The sequence below is a fragment of the Dermacentor andersoni genome, chromosome 3 (genome assembly GCF_023375885.2).
Source record: "Dermacentor andersoni chromosome 3, qqDerAnde1_hic_scaffold, whole genome shotgun sequence".
NCBI classification, from domain to species: Eukaryota; Metazoa; Arthropoda; class Arachnida; order Ixodida; family Ixodidae; genus Dermacentor; species Dermacentor andersoni.
Window position 1 is genome coordinate 10,381,181 of NC_092816.1, and position 20,999 is coordinate 10,402,179.

Here is a 20,999-nt window from a genome sequence, read left to right on the forward strand (position 1 = left end):
ATGTGCTTGTCCTCCTATAGTCAGGATTTGCAGAAATAAAGCGAAAGTATAAATTAAAAGCCATGCACATCCGCGCTGTTAGTAGGCTATTAGTAAGCCTACTAATAGTAAACAGTAAGCTATTAGCTACAATAAAATTTCAAGTGAGAAGGTCGAGGAAAGTAAAAGAAACCTCGAATGATGTGGGGGACAAAGTTCTCGGAATGGCACTTTAGATGTGAATGGGAAGGGGGGGGGGGGGGTAATGGGGCTACGGCATCGCGCGGGGGGAAAGGGCTCAGACTCCCCCCCCCCCAGAAAAGTCCGGAGGGGGCTCGGATTCCATAGCCCTAACCCCCCCTCCCCCCTCCCCCCGCAGTCGTCGCCTATGCGCCCACCACTAGCATTTACCTGCAAAAAGGTAGCGCAGCACCACTACACAAGAACAGGAGACGTTGCTATTGTCTTCTTTTATTTCGGGCATCGCGCTATGTATCACTTCCGAACTGGCGCTAATCGCTGGGCCAGAATTTGCGAGGCTTCATCGTACTTATGCAGTGCGGCGTCTATATACACACCGGGCCTCCCTCGCTCCCATTTTCCATTCACATTCTTGAAGTATTTATGTTTGTCGAATAGAACTGTTCTGGTAGCTCTTGTAGTGGGTGGGTGGGTGGGTGGGTGAGTGGGTGAGTGGGTGAGCGGATGGATGGATGGATGGATGGATGGATGGATGGATGGATGGATGGATGGATGGATGGATGGATGGATGGATGGACGGACGGACGGACGGACGGACGGGCGAACTACCGGACGGGGGGACAGGAATCCCCTTTCAAACGTGCTGGTGGCGGATGACGCCAGGTTCTTCAATTTTGCCTTTCTTCCGCATTTGTTATCTTACCTTAGGACCCATCAAACTTGATAAAAGTTATTGTCTTAATATCTATGTTATATGCTTTCTGCCTCTGTGGACTTTAGTCATGTTTTACTATTCTCTACCCCAGATTCATTAGCCTTTCCTCTACTATCCTTAAAGCCCAAGGCCTTTGATAGAGTTACTGCGTCCTGCATACTGTTACGTGTAAGCACGGCCAAGGGCATTAATTAGGCGTTTGCCACGAGGCAAACCCAGCTACCCATATCAGCGCCTACCCAAAAGTCAACCCAGGTTTGTCAACGACTGCTGACGGATCCACAAAAGACCCCCCACCAGATCCTGACAGCCTGAACTAATGTTGAAAATAGCCAACGTTTTGTGCTACCGTGGGAATGGCTTCGACCTCGGATTCCCAGACTGCTACCCTATCACCTGTTTGATACCACCGGAGGTGGAGTTCGGCAGAATGGTGAGATATCATGGGAGGGGTATTTTGACCGATTCGACGATTGTGATTGGCCGCGATACAGTAATCAGATTCATTAGTCGAGTCGCGCAGGGAAGGAGACGGAATTAAAAGCGGAGATCTTTCGTGCAAAGAAAACCTTCAAAATAATATGTACTAATTAGCCTCAACCGAAGTTTTATTTGTGCAGAGAGGTTCGTGTATCCTGATGTGAACTCAGACGTTTAACATGCTCCTGCATGGAGTGGGCATCCCTAACTGAAGCCGTGTAACTAATGCTTAATGATCCCTTTTTCCTTTATTCCTACTACCGCAGGCACTCGTCGATAGGCTTGGTGGATTCCTCGCCCACACGCCACCTCGAGTCGCAACAACACACCTTAAGCTGGATTAATAATAAAGCTAATTAGTTCGAATTGGTAATTAGCTAACTGAACATTGCCTTTCGTGCAAGCTGTAGATTTGGTTACGAAAAAAGGAAGAACCAACAACGCCGAGACATCTTATTACGCACGTTGCATGTTCAACACCAACTGAAAGGAACGTGCGTCTGTTTGCTGGGGGAAAAATATTTCACAATAAGCAATTGAGTGGCCGCATGAATGGCTCACTTCGAGAGCAGGACAAACAATGCCATCAAAACCACTGTAGCGCCAACCTTGGGCACTCTCGCCGGAGAGGGTCCCGAAAAGAAACAAGAGAAAGAGAGAGAGAACCCGGCAGAAAAAAGCTCAATTTACATGTTTTTCGGCCTTTCGCGGCGCGACCGCGGTCGGCCGGCCAGGCGCCGAGGTCGCGGTATCAGCAGGAAGCGCGCGCACTATAGCGCTCCCTCTGGGCAAACCCGCGACCGGTGACCACGTGACTCCCGTGGACGTAGCAGCAGCACGCCAAAGCCCAGCGAGGTCAGGGCGCAGAGGCTATGCGATAACACTGCGCGATAAAACGGTGCTGCCAAGCAAAGCGCCGGTCTCGCTACAGCACGGCCGCATCGCGAGACTCAGTCGGCCGTGGTCATGTGTCTGCCCTGGTCCAAGCGGTTCTCCAAGGTCTTGTCACGTGACAAAATGTCGACGCTAAGGCGCGGAGCTTTCGGACCGAAGGGAACTTACCTGCCGCCGACCACCCTCGTTCTTTTCCTGCAATTTTGCGCTCGCGGGAATAAATTCTCGGTTCCTGTTATGGCTGGACTAGAGGCCAGCGGTATTTCGCGGGAGCGGCTATTTTTTACGGCACCCAATCAGCAATGGCCTTCCGTGTTCTTTTCTTTTTTACTTTGTTTTTTGTCACGGTGGCACGTGATAGGATAAAGGTTGCCGGCTTCGGATTCCCGCCAAGACGCCGCGCCCGAAACATTAAAGAGCGCAGACTGGCGTTACGATAGGGAAACACAGCGTAGAAATACTTGATACAGATGATAGGTGCGGATGATTTGCCGCACGTACAAGGCACAAGGCCGGTAATCGGCATTCTTATGCAAATCATATTTGCCTATGGTGTAGGTTTGATTATTTTAAAAGGCATTTATTGGCATCCCCTTTGAAGCGGGGTGGAGACAAATAGTCGCCTAGCCTGCTTGATTTAGTCAGGTTTTTCTACATTGATCGCGATCTAGCATTCTCTATCTTTTTTTCTTTCTTTTCTTCTTTCTTTCTTTCTCTCTTTCTTTCTTTCTTTCTTTCTTTCTTTCTTTCGTTTGGGATATTCAATGCAAATTCAATGCCAATCTGATCTCCATCTTAAACGAAACCTCTATCACTATATTGTACCGTTACCTACACTTGCAATCACTCCGGTTCTATCAATTCCTTCCCTGTTATAAACGCCTCTCAGTTATCTCGACTGTTGAGCGGTTAATCCGACCAGCTTTAATGATTGCCTTTAACACCCCACTACGGGGCTTGGTGGAAGGTCGTATAGCGGAGAAGTGCGGGAACGCGTGCGTTTTCCTAAATGTGTGCCGAAATTTCATCTCCGGGGCATCTTGCACTCCTTTGAAAACGTGCTGGCACAATTGCGAGCACGAGATGAAATGGCGCTTTTGTGCAGCACGGCAGCAGACGATCACCGTCTCTGTGCCATCGCTGCCTTTGGGCTACAGTGCAGTGCAAAAGGCACGCACACCCAGCGAACAGTCTCTGCGGTATTCTACATGGCTGACCTGCACTTCTGTTCTGTATTGCCGAAAAAGTATCGCTAGAGTATATTGTTTGTCAACGCACAAGACAGGACGTTCGAACGGTACAGCTCCAACGATGTGATTTACGAAGACTCACATTGTATCTGGTTAAATTTGCACTAAGGAAAAGCAATGGTGCGAAATTATTACGGCAGTAAAATCGGCAGCGCAAAGCAAACGTGCTAGCGTTTATACGTGACTCGGTCCCCGCCGTTGTTGCAGCTTTTGTTGGGCAACTATGCGGCACCGCCTGTGTTGCGTTGATTATGCAACTCTCAAAACTCGCCATGGAGCGTGTGCGCGCTGCCTTTCTCGCACGCAATGTTTCTAGATAGGCCGCTTATCGACACTGAGACGTTTTCCCCCGTTTTTATCTAACTTCATCTAATGCCCTGCGCCCGCGGCAATGACTGCAATTACTTCGTTATCACACGCCCTGTGCGACATATTCAGCAGGCAATTCGAATAGCCACTTTGACCAGTTACGTTCAGACTGAACAAACGTCCACATATCGACATCAAAAAATGAAATCGGTTGTTGTGCAATGAATCATGCCTACAAGAAACACCTGCATTCTTTTACCTTAGCGATGCAGCTAACGCAGAGAGAGAGACACACAGACCCTTCAATAGGAAAGTGCTGGAAGTGTGCGCCAGGCCATCCGCCGAGCATGCTGCTCCAGATGGCGCTGGGGATGAATGAAGCAATCCACTCGTACGCAGTTTAGTTTATGCAGTTTTGTTTATGCAGTTTAGTTTATGCAGTTTAGTTCATGCAGTTTAGTTCATGCAGTTTAGTTCGCCGTATGCTGAAGTTTTAAGGCGAACTTAAGCATACGGCGAATCTAAGCAAACTCACTTTAAGTTTGCTGCAAACTCACTTTAAGTTAAGCAAACCCACTGAATAAGTTTAATAACTGAATAACTGTGAACTGAATGTTGAAGATTTATTTTATTCAGTTCCACAGCGTCAACTCCTGTCTTAGGTACATGAATGTATTGACTATAGTGGTATGATCTCATTCCAGACTCATGCCGGACTTTCAGTGGGTAATTCTTAAAGTCTTTTAGAATATTACCTTCGAGTTGCTTTTATTGTTTTCAATGACCAACCGTATTTACAACGGAATTGTATTTGTATTGAGTCATGTGTTGCTCCCGTTCTTGTTGATATTTTTTCGCCTAGAATGGACCATTCTTTAGACCATGCTTTTATTGAGCGGAAAGTTTTAAAAGTTTTTAGATATGTCGATAATGTTTTGGTATTTTTATCGCTTGACTCGTCCTGCCAGGATACAATCAATAAGGTTGTATATTATTTCAAGGAACATGAACAAGGTCTCGTGTTTACCCGTGAGAGTCCACAAAACAATGTATTGCAGTTCTTGGAACTGAAGCTTGAGTTCTGTGAACGCCACGTGTGTTGGGCGTATCAAACCCGTGGAAAAAGGAACTTTTGTCATTCAGGTCTGCGTACTCGAAGATTCTGAAAAGAGTCATTGCGTCGTCATGTATGGAATTGGCTCTTAAGAGTTCGTGTGTGCTCAAGATGCAAGAAAGTTTTGATAATCAGATCAGCTGACTTCTGGCAGTTGGGTTCCCTATGTCGCTTTGGCTGCCGTGGTTGAAGCTCTGATTCAGAAAAGAAAAACCACAAAAAGGCCGGCCGCCGAACGTAAAACGCGAAGGCCTGCGGTGGTCCCTTATACACACAAGGTCACCCATCAACTCAAGAAAGTTGCTTGCACGCATGGTGTTCCTTTGGAGCTTTCTGCGCCTAACAAGCTTTCAAACTATGGTCCCGCGCCTGCGGAGGGACCAGTGGAGGATGGGATGCCAAATTCGGCATGGTGCTTCATACGTGTCGTGCGCTGTCGGCGTGGTTTATTCCATTCCACTCTCACGTGGTAAGACGTACGTTGGTCAGACATGGCGTTGCGTCAATGAGTGACTCAGGGAACATGCGCAAAAAGTAAACAAAAATGTAGATAGAGGAGCGCACCTTATAGTGCATATAAACTCTTGCAGCAATTGTGAAGCGCGACTTGATCGGACGTTGATTCTTGGCAAAAGCAAGAATGAGCATGCGCGGCTTGCCTTAGAGGCCTACCACATAGAAAGACAAGGCGATAATTGCATCAGTGACACATCTTTGCCCTGCACCCATCTGAATTTGAATTGCTACGTTTGCGTATGGGATAATTTGGCAGATCTCAGTAATGAAATCTGTGTACCTGCGCGGTTGCGTGGCCTAGGGTTTATATATGCATCGACGACAAAGAAATACAGAAATTGTTAGTCAGCGCCAGTGTGTGTCGTAGCTTCCTTTTGTGGTCCGTCTTAGGAGTTTGCGCTGTAAGTTTAAGTTCAGAATTAAGTACCAACTAGGACCAAATGAAGTTTTACTGATACTCCTTGTCACTTGGCAAAGGAAACAAATTTGCGTAAAAAGGGAGAATAGTGACACAAAATATGACACTCAGTAGAACACTGGGTGAATAAAAAATATACAGTCCAACAGTTCATGAATCGCAAAGCTTTGTGTATGAGGTATGTACACGTACGCATATATAACGCCAGATATTTTGAACAGCCAAAACACCCAACACATGTAATACACTGCAAGTACAGAATAGAATTATACATATTGCGTAAAAGTTGCGATCACCACATAAATCAATTTTGAACTCAGAACAACATTTATGTTACTCATTTAGCTTATTAGGATTATCTGAAACTTAATATTTTCCCAAAATGTTGGTGCCCTCTAAAGACTATTTCAGAACAAGAAGTGCTCTTTTCTGAAGGCCCGCAGTTGGTCATGGGCCAAGTACCTTTGTTAGGGTGAATGATCTTCTGTCTAATATCAGCAAATTTGCCTGCAGTACCCTTCTTTGTGGATCGTATTTCGTGCGCTCGAGGAGAAGACGATGCACATCTTCGTCTGGATGGCGACAAGAACACTGCGGACTAGAGACACGTTTTATCCTGTACAAGAAGTGTTTCGTAAATGCAGTACCAAGACGCAGACGATGTACCAATGTTTCAAGTTTTCTGTTCTCTCTTCGATTTTCCGTCATTGATAAGTTTATACATGGGTCTATAAAGTATAACTCCGAGTTTTTAGTTTGCTGATCAAACCAGGTACTTTTGTTGAGGCAACAATAAATCTGTCTCAGGATCAGATGGACTTCACTACGCAATAGGAAAAGATTGGTTTTCTCTGCATTATTGTGCGCCCGATTCGCAGCTGCGTCCGCTGCGGTATTACCAGGTATATTGCAGTGCCCTGGTATCTACTGAAATGCAATTACGTGGTTCATTCCGCTTGGTTTTGTAAGTTCTTTGAGCGTCTCATACAATAGCAATGTTTTCAAAGAATTTTATTGTTGCTCTGTAGTAATGTGAGAGCGCCTTGCGAATCGCTAAAGATAACCCATTTTTGCGAATGTTTTTCTGATGTTATGAAACGTAAAGCACACAGGATTGCAAACAGTTCTGCCATGGTGGAAGATGTCTCTTGGGATAATTTAAACGTTTGCTCTAGTGCTAAATGTGGAATGACAAACGCTGAAGTCGAGGAATTTTTATGACACGAACCATCTGTATACACGGGGATGTACTGGGGATACAATGAGTAAATTTGGAAGAGTGCCAGTTGTTGCGCGGCTACTATGAACATGTCTCTTAGATATAATCCCGTCAATCGATAATTCTATTTGAGGACACTTTAACATCCAGGGAGGGTAACTAACATCCACTTCGCATAATTCAAATCTTGGTAATAATGCTTTATGTTCTCGATCAATATCGTGCATTTTGCTTTTGTTTCTTTCGGTAAGTGCGAGGTTTAATGGATGCTTCTCGTGTTGGGTTAAGATGCGATAAGTATGTCGGCATGTTTCAACCGTTCGTATGGCTCGAAATGGTGGGTGACGAGCTTCAGTAATTACTAAGGAACTCGAGGTAGCCTGCGGAACCCCAAGACACACTCGCAGCCCCCTTGCCAGTAAACGTTGAAGACGTTCCTCAGAAGTTTGCGATAAACCATGGAAATAGGTGCCGAGTAAGCAATTTTTTGTTTTATGAGTGCGTTATAAAACTTTTAGTGGTGAAGAGACTGACCTCCTCCCCACGTTGCGCCAGCGAGTCGTCGAAGTACGTTTATTACAGCATTGGTCTGCTTTTCAATTGCGCGGATGTGTGATACCCATGCCAGCTTCTGGTCAAGAATAACTCCAAGAAATTTATGCTCTTTCACAAACATCAATGTTTGCCCATTAAACGTAAGTTGTAAATTATTCAGCTGTCGTCTAGTGAAAGGAAGTACGGCTGTCTTTGCGTATGAAAGACTAATGCCTCTTTCTTTTAAAGAGGTGTCGATACTATCAAGACCCTCTTGCAGCGTTGTTTGATTGTCTTGCATATGAGATCCAGAGGCCCATATGCAGATGTCATCTGCGTACAGAGAATACTGTCGACCAGACGGGAGTTTTGTGGCAAGACTGCCATGACACAGTTGAATAACAACGAACTGAGAACACTGCCCTGCGGAATGCCTTGCGTGATGCTGTGATAATTACTCTTCTTCGATTGTTTCCATAAATATTTTTCTGTTTTTCAAGAAATTTGATACCCATCGCAGTGTTCGACCGTGTAGGCCAAGCTCTAACATGCCAGCAAGGACGTGTATGTGACTTACAGTGTCGAATGCTCTTTGAATGTCCAAGAATACTGCTACTGTCACATGTCCACAAATTCGTTCATGTTCGACACATGTGGCAATGTCTAATACGGCATCCATTGTACACCTATATTGTCGAAAACCGGTCATGTAGTTGGAAAACACATTTGTGTGTTCACGGCGAATCTAAGCAAACTCACTTTAAGTTTGCTTCAAACTCACTTTAAGTTAAGCAAACCCACTTTAACCTCCTTGGTTCACACCGACATTGCAGTCGACTGTCTATCATCTTCTCCATTAGTTTGGAAAAACAGCTTGTGAGACTGGCGGGTCGGTAGGAGTCAAGACAAAGGGGAGTCTTACCTGGTTTCAGTTCTGGAATTACCGGAGCTAATTTCCATGAATTTGGAAGAGTCTCTCTTATCCAGGTATCATTAAATATCTCCAAAAGAGCCATTCTTCCTGCTGGGCCTAGGTTCTTTAACATCACATATGTAACACCATCTGGGTCTGCGGTTGTCTTTGTACGGCATGACGAAAGATCACATTTCAATTCATTTAAACTAAACTCACAGCCAAGTTGAGGATGTTGTGACATAAAGCACGCACGAAACTTCTGTTCTGCTAGTGTTGCCGAACTTGTAAATTGTAGGCAAGTAAACGGAATTCCTGGTCTGGATATAAGTTGACAGAATTCGTCAGCAACAGATGTTTCCGGAGTGTTTCCAGCTACGGCAAGGGTGCCTCGATGTTTTCCCCCTCCCGCGGGGGAGGAGGACATCGAGGCACCCTACTGCGCAGAAAATCGTAGCGCCGTCTGTCGGGAGCCGTTTTACTTCCGGACGACAAATGGGTGGTGATGACGTACGCAACGTCACCACTTCGCGCTCGGGGGCTGGTGATCTGAATTACGCTAAAGGTATGCTGACCCTTCAGAAGCAATTTGCTCGTAAATTAAGTCTTTTCTAGGCCACGAAACAAGCGCTGAGAGGTATCTGGAATGGTATTTCAATAGTCTACGTCGACTTAGTATTTGCATTTAGTGTCCTAGCGCGAAACACACTGCACACTTTAGAGCGTATGCAGTGTGTTTGCAGTGATGTCAACGTCTCTCGGGGCGTCTAAATGAAACCAACAGTTCACGTTATCGCGCTGCGATTTGTCCGTCCGGCATGTGTAAACACAGGGTGGTCAGTCGATAGGCAGACGTCCAGATCCGCTGCGTCGTTCCAACGGCGGTGACGCAGAAAGTGCATGTGAAGCAGAAAGTGCACTATTCCTTGAAAATGTGTACGGCGTGACGGATCCTAGCCGCGTTCACATGAATGCGGCAGTATAGCACATCGCATTTATTCGCGCATCACGGTAGTACTAAGCGACAGCGTTTACATTCGCCGCATCCCCCGCCGTCCGACACAAGCCAGTTTCGGCGAGTGCATGCCACTGGCCAATGGGGGAGTCGCACGCCGGCAGAAGTCTCTTTTTACTCTCTCTCGGTGCGATAGGCCAGCGTTTACATGCACCGCGTGAGTCGAATTATCCGTCTAGGTCGACTCTCTCCTGGTGCATTATTGCCAATCGCTTTCCTGGCACATTGCCGCCATGGATGCGATTCTCTCAAAATGCGATGCGATGCGGCAATTCTCTCATTCATGTAAACGCTGCTCTTGTTGTTTATGAGCGCAAATTCTGCGGTGTCATCTTGCTGCCGTGAAAAGTGCGGCGACAAAACATTGCCAGCTTTTTCTAATACCGATAAATTTACTCAAAGCCGCGTTGCTTGGAACGCAGGACGCGACGATGCAGTTCAACGCGGACCACCTGAAGAACCTGATCGAGCAGGCGTACCCACCGCAGGACATGATCCTCCACTGCCGTATGAAGGCTCGCTCGGACCTGTGCCGGGACTTCGAATGCAGAAAACTGCAAGCACTTTCGCTCCTCTCTGCTTTGAAAGCGAATGCTCTCTTTGAAAGCCGAAAGCATTTTTTCTGTATCTGCACCTAATGAGCGCGCTCGGAAATTCCTGTTTGTGGACTGGCCGCGTAGCATCACTATGTGCTGCGAGAAGGCGCCAGTCGACTGCGTGGGGGCGTGCAGGAAGGAAAAGGTTCGGAGGCAGCATCGCGCAACGTGACTGAAGCCAAGAGTGTCGTCCCAACACGTGGTGAAAGCGTCAGAGCATGGGGGATAGAGCGCGCTGTCAGTTTCAGTACCCCCAGTTGATTTTTTCGATACCCTTTCGCATGGAGAAAGGAAAAAGTCCCTTCATGTCGGCAAATCTCGATTTTTGCTCCGTGATCTCGACGCAATATGTCGCGTTTTGGGCCGACACTGAGCAAAGGGACTGGCGTCACGCAGCGTTAGCTTGCTAAGGCTGGCTGCGTGACGTAATGCTGTCTTATTACTTTTATTGCGATAGCAATAATATGGACACTCGAGGAGCATTTCTGCCGTCGCCGTGAGGTTCCGCGTCAAGCTCAAGGACGATAAAACTGGCGCCGTATGCTGTGTGTGCGAATGAAAGCGTGCGATGATGAGGTGGCGGTCGCGGCTCAATCTCGCGCACGCAAGGGAGGGAAGAGGAGAAGAAGCTCGCACTCATCCGTCGCGCGCAAGGCTCCTAGGGAAGGGTAGGGAGCGGCGGGCGCCTTCTACTCCGAGCCACTTCATCTTGAAAGCCATCTGCGACGGGGACGGAGTCCGCCACGCGCTGTGCTTACGTGGCTTCATTCGCGTTGATGCGAGACGCAGCACGAAGGTCAATTCGCTCGCTGCTGCTGCCGCACTTCCTCGCGCCAGCGCTTTGACAGCGAGTTTCCGCGGTCATCGAGTGAGATGTGTTCATGTTTGCTTGTTCGCGCGTGACACCATGCTTATTAAGTTAGTTAGTATGCCTGTGTTTACAAGCTTATATGGCTGATAAAACTACTATCCTTACTTCGTATAGCTGTCCACTAATTTGCTATCGCAATCGATGCTTCGCCTTTCTGGTGAGACTGCGACCTTTTCCCTTCCTCCATGTGAAGGGGGCGTTTCCGATTGGTGCGTACGCGTCGGACGGTTCGTCGCCGGATTACGAGGACGGTGGCGTTCCTTCTGGTATACGGTCTGCAACGAGGCCAGTGTTTGTCCGCAGAAAAAAAAAAAAAAGAGGGTAACGAAGGCTGTGCGTTTTGATAACATGTGAAGCACAACCAAACAAAAGCTTCTACATTTAAAAAAACAAAATGCGCAATGGGTCTGCTAGAAATATATGTGCACGTTTACTCGTCCAAAATGTTTATGCACTATTACATAATGGTTTAATCATCAACACACCACTAAAGTCTTACGCATGCGATCTTCGTAGTATCGCTGGTTCGTCCAATGCATCTTGGTGATCCGCAGTTGCGCGGATAATTAAGCGAGGTCAAACAGCTGTTAGCTCACTTAGATAGTCAACGAGTTTGGATACTGTTTACACTAAATGTGCCTAACCAAGGTTTATTTATCCACTAAACTTCGGGGCTAATATTTCCTTCACGACATTTAGAAATATCGTTTTCCCTGCTCCGCCTACAACCAGCTTAAGAAGCGTAAAGCTGCGGAAAATAACACCGTATTGAGGAAAAAATAAATTTAGGTCTGTCTCTGCATCACCATGCGCTATGGCATGCCAAAACGAGTCATGACTGTGGCATACAATCCATTTTACTTCGTTAAAGAGATCATCCGGTAGTGCCGCACACTTTCCAAGATTCACCAGCGTCTAAAACAACCGACACCCATTTGTACGGGTGGTAAAGACGTACAACATTTTACAGCGAAGGTGTACATGACTCAGATCCCAAGTTTCGTGGCGTTTGCGAGCAGTCGTCTGCTTCGTTGGCGCCCCTCGGCGCAACCACGCGAACGCGCTCGTGGCACTGCTCACACGTTCGTCGTCGTCTTCTTCCACAGCTAGTTCCGTGGCGCCAAAAAAAACATCATCATCACCAAAGCCTCTTTCGCGTGATGCTGACGTCACAGCTCTATAGGTAAACGGCGTAATTGATCTGTTCCGTACCGCCGGTGCAATGGATAGGCCACGCTTCTTCAGGGCTGTAGAACAGCGCCCGTTTGAAGAGCGACGGAGGGAGCAGAGACACGAGTGCGATCGTCGACGGCGTGTGACCGCTAAGATGCGGCGGCCGCCGAGCGCACCCGCGAGACGGCTTGTGTAAGCGACTAGCGAGAACCGACGAAGCACACACCGTGAGTCAGAGAATGGCGCGAAGCGCGTTTGTCGTCAAGGGGCCGGCGCGGATGAGTTCAAGGGTGCGAGCGCGAGGTTCCAAGGAGACTTCCTTGATCGTCAGTTCGGTTCTACCTGCAACGGCTGTGGCAGACTATGTATGGTTCAATAACGAGCGTCGTCGCAATGGGGAGGCCGCGTTTACGGAGGTATGAGCCATTGCTTAAGGATGTACGCGCCGTTCATTGTCTTACGTGACGGACACGTTTAATAACGGCGGTGAAGCGAGGTGTGTGCGTACGTAAATCGTCACGATGGCCACAGATGAGGACAATAAATATGTTCGTACCTTTGTTCGAAATTCTGTGTCACCACTATGCCGTGCGCTAAACATCTTCGCTGATCATCGACTTTCACAGAGTGGAATGACTCATAAATTTTCTTATTAAAAGATTGATAATGAAATTGTGCGATATAACGTACACAAACTGGGCACAGCGGTTTACGAGTGGCACTGTTGGGGAACATTCCACGACGGGGCGTTTCTGCATTCTGCCTCCATCGTGATGCGACCATCGCGGCATAGCATCGAACCCGCGACCTGGTGCTGAGCAGCGCAACGACACTGAGCCATCGCAGCGCGCTTTTTCTTGGACACGGAACTTGACACCGTACGGCTATGACTCAGATATGACGTATGACGTCATGGGTGTGACCTGTGTACCAACTTCATGTGCCGAAAAACAAGGCATTGCTGCATAGTGAGCCCCCATGGTAATGTGACAAGTGAAAAAAGAAGGCGCGACCTATAAATGGCTGAATCAGATCTGTGGAATCCCGCAAGGCGGAGCAAGGTTCACAAAAGGAATAACTGTCATCGGCCCGACTTCTGGCCTGACGCTACTAAGGAACGCCATATGTGTTCTTCAGGAAGAAAGCATTGCAGTTTAAGAAAAACAAAATTTCTATACCTTGTTGCTTCGTTTCCTTTGCAGCTTCATCTGACTGTCGGCTGGGCGACAATTTTTCATTTCATGGGCCTTCCACTACATGAAAGGCTTCCGCAGAACTTTTTTGTGCTGTGCTGTGTCCCTGTGCTGTGATTTGTCGATTCATTAGCTGCGCGATTGTGAGCCTCTTTGTTAGCTCTGATGGTAGAGCTAGTGCCCGGGAAAGGCTTTGGCGCCGCATTCGATCGCCGGACCAGTCAGTCAGTCAGTCAAGAACTTTATTGAAGTCCTGAGGAGTTTCAATCCGTTGGAGATCCCACGGGGGGAACTCCTCCGGCAGAAACCGTAGGCGACGCCCAAGCCGGGACAGGATGAATTTTTCTTCAACTGTTTCTGAGTTTCTGAAAAACGTGTATTGGTTTCTTTTGTAGCTTCACACTACTCTCGGGTGGATGGCAGTTTTCGCTTTCATGGACGTACATGAACGTATGAAGGCGCGAGCCATGGCCTGCGCGGTGAATTTCAAAAACGCTTGAGACGCTTAAATCCGAAGCATTTCTTTTGAGTACCCTTGCTCACTTTGCTAAATAGCCATCCTCGAAGCTGTGCCAACGTTATATCAGAGAGGAAGAAAAACTCTATGGCGGTGAGAGGGCGCAACAACCGCGTTGTATTGGCTGCCCACCCCTTCCAAAAACCGTTATGAAAGAAATGGCGCAAAAGAAGACGGCATTACACTAGAGCAGGCACCTGCCCTGTAGTCTAGAATTATATGTGTCGTCTTCTGTTGTGTCCTTCCTTCCTTGGGGTCAACCCTATACCAAGTGGGCCATCAACAAGACCATTATTGTGACACAAACTTTCTCTACCAGTTCACACAATGGTCTTAACGGGTCACATATGAGGTAATCAGAATATATGAAATACGCAAACTGCGTAACACTGAGTAAAATTTCTGAGCGTTCGCAAGCGAGCGCTAAAACGTGCGTCTTTTGTCATTCTTCAGACAATGCGACACGGACTAACGGGTTACGAAACCGCCCTGGATCGCGATATATTCTCGTCAAGCCCTTTGTGGGGTTTACGACGGGATACGGTTAGCTGCCCTGCCTTTCTCTCTCTCTCTCGTCAGCCCAAAAATAGCGGGAGCAGCAACATAAGCTTGCGGGTGAGCTCACTTCGCGCGTCAGTCGTAATTTATGCCCCTTCGCTAAATGCGCTGACGAGATGAGCGTGGAAAAACGTCGACGTCAACAACAAATGACAGCCGCCACCACCCTGAGGAGGGCTGCCTCACAAGAAAGTATCACAGAAAGTAATCAATCAAAAAATGCGGCCTCTGAAACGCACCATTTGGAGACAGCGCGCTTTGGTTGAACGAAAATAGCTGCAGCCTCGGGAAAGTTGAAGGTACGCCAAAGCTGTGCAGGAAGTTGGCGTTTTGTCGCTTTTAACATGCCCACTGAGGTAATTATTCCTTTATGTCCAAATCGAAAGCTCCGTCTACGAGTGGTTTCTCCGTGTTTCCTTCTTCTGCCATCAAGCGTCGATATGACTCAAGGCGAAGGGCGGCTCGCGGAAGCACCGCGCCTCCAACTGCGCATGCGCCGCACCCTCGACTACCTCAGGGTAAATAACGGAAGCGACGCACTCTGCTCATGCTTGACTTTTCGCACGCTTATTCCACCCTGGTAGTTGGAAATATTTCGCGGACACTAAACACAGCGAGACCGAACAATTTTTCGCGTGTCACAGGCTCTTCTCAAATATGGTGCAAATTCGATTATTTCGAACATCGAGAGGTTTACGGTACGATGGCAGGTTGCCAAACTCCGCCCCTATTAAAGCTTGCTGCTACAGCTGTGGACACGTGTCGGTTTAGCCGCATTGTTACTCGGATCAAAGACATCCTGCTGCTGAGAGGGTCGGTCCAAATGCAATCACGGACATTGGCCCAATAATGTGCGCTCGAACGCTCCGGAGCGCCGGCGCTGAACGAGCGCATTACCAAAGGGGTGAACCCGTTCCTCAGCGGGTACAGGCAATGGTTTCTTTGATTAAGACGTCTCGACCGTGCAGTTAGCGCTTTTCTATTGGCAAGAACAGTGCAAGCTGGGATCGTGCTGTCCATTCGTGTGACCGGTACCTATTTCCGCAGCTCTTGACAACGTGTTTGAGCTTCATGTTTCCGGGTCGCAAACATCGTGTCGGGACTAAATGGCACACGCTGGTGCCCGATGAAAATGTCGAGCACACTGTGGACTGCGGGGCTGCGTGCTTGAATGCTCGCAAACGTGACCCGACACGATGCGGCCGGGTGTGCAGGGAAAGAGAAACGGCGTTCCTGTTCCGCTCGGATGAGACCGGAAAGAAGTGCGGCTCCGCTGAGGTCGTTTACCTCGAATGTGTCGACGGCAGTGTCAGCCAGCAGAAGTGTTGGCGTCGCGTCGCCGTCTGGGGACGCAGAGCTGCCGAACTGGGTCAGGGCGCAGTCAGGCCTCGCTCAATTACGCACGCGCTCCAGCGATAAAGCGACGGATACCTTGCGGCATGGGGCGCCCCTTCGGTCCTCTTATCTGCAAGGTTCCGAAAGATTAGTCCTGCGTCTTCACGCTCTCAACAGGCTCAGTGCCTGTTATTCATTGCAATGGAGGTTGAAAGGAGGGAGGGGCAGGAAGTCGATTGGGAGAGTACTACACTCTAAGGGCATAAACTCTTCCACTCAACTTGTTTTGTCAGTAACCCGAAGGTATTACAGGGACAACCTTAGTGACAGATTCGCTAGCATCCCAGCAAGCAGAAGACCACGTATCTGCGTGTCTGTGCTTGCTGAACAATGAGATATGTTGTCAATGAGATAAGTTGCTATTGCATGTAACATACAGAAAAATGAAATAGAAGGAACGGAAAACAAGTCGAAACGCCGTAAGAAAGGCGCCCCAGTGATTTTGTCGCCTTCGTTCCGTCCGCGTGCGTTCTCACACAGTGCGTAAGATGATTCTAGGCTTACTTCGACCGTGCTGTGCTTCGATCCCCTTCTTGAGAAATGCATTGGCACACAGAGTTATTGCGCACATCAGTAGCTGCTCTCGCCAAAACCCCCGCACGCGATCGCATTGTGTCCCTCCTCCAGGAGCGCGCAGTTTCAGCCGACGTGTGCAGCACAGCGAGAGCTCGGCAAGGCGAGGACAACTACTGCACAGTGCAACAAGTGATCACCAGAAATAGTTTCGCTCGCAACATTTTCCTCTCACGTTCTCAGGTGAATAACGAAGAAGGGCGCGCGTGCAACCAGCAGACTCTAAAACGGCACGCGAGCGCTAATGGGAGAAGGCCGTGTGCAAAGAGAAGGCGCGTTCAATTCGCACCGGGGACCTATAACGGCCTCAAACATCTGACTGACCTATACTCTTGAGTTTAGCTTCCTAAAGTGCGGGAATTGCGTGAAGTTTCCTTACGGCAACGCCAAACGTCCGCAATTACCGTCTTACGCATTAAAGCGAAAAGTGTAGCGGGAATGTGTTCGGAACACAGTGCGTTCTGCCTGCACGTGTTCTTGTTTTTAATATTCATATTTTGCTACTCTTCATTTGATTGCATGATTCACAGTGGGCGACTTTTCTATGTTTCGCTTTACGAGTGTGCTCAGTTGCTAATTGTTACATCATCATCATCATCATCATCATCATCATCATCATCATCATCATACTTTATGTCCCCTGCAGGACGAAGGCTCCTCCCTGCGATCTCCAATTACCTTGTCGTGCGCCAACCGATTCCAACTAACACCCGCGAATTTCCTCATTTCATCGCACCACCCAGTCTTCTGCCGTCCTGTACTGCGCTTCCCTTCTCTTGGTGCCCATTCTGTCACCCTAATGGTCCAACGGCATTACACTCTCTATGCATTACATGACCTGCCCAGCGCCATTTTTTTCTCGTCATGTCAATTAGAATGTCGTCCAGGCACGTACCCGGAGGGGGGGGGGGGCCTTCCCTCTCCCCGCCTACGCCACCACTCCTCACACACATTCCTAAAGCGCCGTCAAATCAATGTTGAGACGTGCCAGCTATTCGGCGGTCAATATTTTGCTGCCTTGTTCACTCCTTTTTGATGGCGGTAGTTATCGGCAAGTCCTGGGGTGTGAAGGCCAGTTTTCTCATCGATTCGGTGCCCGCGCGATTAACTCGAGATGCGTTCAGTTGTCACCACCTATTCAATGGTCATGCGCATCGCTGTTGCTTCGTTAGTTCAACCTTCTTTATTTAGACTGCTCCACAGACCAGGAAAGGGATTCGGTTCGTAGTCAGCTGGTCTGTATGCTCGAGGAACGAGTTGCGGCAGGAGAAAACACTAGTTGCGTTTAACTTTCCCTTTTGCTTCATTATTTCCTCGAGTGACAGCTCGCCGCGACGCTGGCAGATCGTCGGAACCATATGTCCGCGATAGGGGTTAAACAACGTGCAAATTAAAATACTGCGAAAGAGCGTCCATCATCAGACCCTGCAATAATAACCCTTAAACCCATACGCAATATGACTGTCACCCGTTACCTCGTCTGTCTTTTAAATAAAAGACAGACTGTACAGCACTTTTCGGCCAAAATTGGCAACTGGAAACAATGGTCGGAAGCAGTTGAGAAATTAGGCGATATACTAAGGGAGAGAGCCAAGGCAACTGCCAAATAGCAACGAAAAGCGAAAACAAATTTAAGCGTTGTTTATGAGAATATTTACGGATCAACATCTTTTTTATTTAAAAAGGAAGTAGAGAAAACGCCACCAGAAGGGGAGAATGATATTGTGTGTTTTGAACGACGCTTCTATATTTATCAGTCGAGTCGCCTGACGTGGTCACTTCTCTGCTATGCTTATGTGGGTGTTCTAATATTCCGCGGTGGGCGCAGTACGTCTACAACCGCTGCGTTCTGCACTCTACGCGGCTGTACGGGACTGGTTACCACGCATCGTTACGCAACTTTCCAAATAACAATACGAGTCGGTTTTGGCACTTGGTATAGCAAATGAGGGATTCTAAAGAAATGTGATTGTTCCGCAAATATATATTTCTTTATAATTATTCCAGAGCTAATTCGAAAACGCTACTATAGTCGGATACAACTTAAGTCTGCAGTGAAGCCCCGCCCACGCCCTCATAACCGCCAGCCACTGTTCCTCCGCGAGGCTGCAAATAATTCGTATTTCAAACTTTTCCCGTTACCCAAATAAGGTGGTAACCACAAAAATAAAATTATTAGCGCGTAATTTTATACGTTTTCCCTCGCCTATTATAGTGAAATGGCGAAATCCTAATTCTTTATTGAACTGAAATAAAATCCTTGCATCGGTGCAACTGTTTATTGTCAAGTTTCATTTGAGTTGGCAGGGAAATTTATGGGTAAACGGGTTCAGCAGTGAAATGAACTGTACCGCAGACTTTTGAAGATTTAATTGATTAAGTATGGAGTTTTACATGCCAAAACCACGATCAGATTATGAGGCACGCCGTGGTGGGGGACCCCGGAAATTTGTACCAACTGGGGTTCCTTAACGTGCGCCTAAATCTAAGTACACGGGTGTTTTCGTATTGCGCCCCCATCCTGCTACCTCGTGCTTAGCAGCCCAAAACCATAGCCACTAAGCAACCACGGCAGGTAGACTTTGGAAGAGTGAACCACTCAGACTCCATACACTTTGCATACACTCTGTAGCACACTTTATTGCTTCCGTCGATGAAAGCACTCTTCAAGAACAGCAGACGCTGCGGAGGTATCAAGTGCGACGCCATTTTGAAAAGGCCACAAAACGAGGATTTTGTTTGCTTCTCTGATTGGCTGGAGGAGCAACACAACCCCGCGCGGTCCGTGTGCCTTGATTGCGAACTGCTATTTTCTTTCAAGTTGTATGCTACCATAAAAATCTTAATTTTACACTTTCGCTCGTTTACTTTTTCTTGGCAGTGTTCTTCCTGCTCTTCTTTCCCGCGCGAACCATTTGATGTGGTTCCTTGTTTGCCAAGTACACAGGCGTACCACATCACAGGCGTACCTGTGAGATTCACCTTATCTCATTTCTTTTTTGCAGGTTTACGCGTCTTTATGGCGAGTGGCGGGCGTGATTCATATTTGTACTAGTAAAGGTACCCCCCCCCCCTCATTTGCACTGAAAGTTACCTTGGGTTGGACACCCCCCCCCCCCCCCGAAAAAATATCCTGGGTACGTGCCTGATGTCGTCTATACCAGTTTGCTCTCTGATCCAAACCGCTCTCTTTATGTCTCTAAACGTTATGCCTAGCATTCTTCGTTCCATCGCTCTTTGCGCGGTCCTTAACTTGTTCTCAAGCTTCTTTGTCAGTCTCCAAGTCTCTGCGCCATATTTCAGCACCGGTAAAATGCACTGATTGTATATTTTCCTTTTGAATGATAACCGTAAGCTCCCATTCAGGAGCTCACTATGTCTGCCGCATGCGATCCAACCCATCTTTATTCTATCAATTTCCTTTTCATGATCAGGGCTCCCTGTGATTAGTTGACTTAGGTAAACGTACTCCCTTACCAGACTCTAGAGGCCGACTGGCGATCCTGAACTCTTGTTCCCTTACCCGGTTATTCATCATTATCTTTGTCTTCTGCAAATTAATCTTAAGCCCCACTCTTCCACTCTCTCCGTTAAGGTCCTCAATCGTTTGTTGTAACTCGCCTGCAGTGTTGCTGAATAGAACAATGTCAACGGCTAAGCGAAATTTGCTGAGGTATTCGCCGTCGATCCTTATTCCTAAACCTTCTCAGTTTAATAGCTTAAATACTTCTTACAAGCACGCAGTGAATAGCATAGGAGAAATTGTGTTTCCTTGTCTGACCCCTTTATTTATAGGAATCTTCCTACTTTCCTTGTGTTGAATTAAGGCAGCTGAGGAATCTCTGTAGATATATTCCAAGATATTTATGTAAGTGGTCTGTACTCCTTGATTACGTAATGCCTCTATGACTGCTCGTATCTCTCCTGAATCAAGGACTTTTCCGTAATCTATGAAAGCCATATAGACAGGCTGATTGTACTCTACGGATTTCTCGATTACCTGATTGATGACATGGATGTGATCCATTTTAAAGTATCCCTTCCTGAAACCTGCCTGTTCCCTTGGTTGACAAAAGTCCAGTGTTGCCCTTATTCTATTGGAGATTATTTTGGTGAATATTTTATATAATACTGGTAGTAAGCTAGTGGGCCTATAATTTTTATATTCTTTAACGTCTCCCTTTTTGTGTACATAATATTTGCATTCTTCCAGTATTCTGGGACACTTGCAGTCGACAGGCACTTCGTATGGAGAGCCGCCAGTTTTGCAAGCATTATGTCTCCTCCATCTTTGATTAAATCGACTGTTATTCCATCTTCTCCTGCTGCTTTTCCCCGTTTCATGTCTTGCAAGGCGCATCTGACCTCATCGCTGGTTATAGGAAGAGTTTCTGTATCCTGTTCATTGCTGTTTCGAATGGAGTTATGCTGACTCCTCTGGGTACTGTACAGGCCACTATAAAATTCATCCGCTTCTTTTACTATACCTTCGAGATTGCTGATGATATTACCGTGTTTATCTTTCAGTGCATACATCTTGGTTTGTCCTATGCCAAGTTTCCTTCT

The 20,999-nt window shown here is 47.4% G+C and overlaps 1 protein-coding gene across 1 annotated transcript in view; it reads left to right on the plus strand.

The window, feature by feature from the left end:
* Positions 1-10,195, plus strand: part of LOC126520776 (uncharacterized) — a 171,600-nt gene extending 161,405 nt beyond the window's left edge. The window contains exon 14 of the mRNA XM_050169555.3: positions 9,980-10,195. Within this exon, the coding sequence (XP_050025512.3) occupies positions 9,980-10,195 (216 nt within the window). The remainder of the gene's footprint in view (positions 1-9,979) is intronic.
* Positions 10,196-20,999: the final 10,804 nt, after the last annotated feature.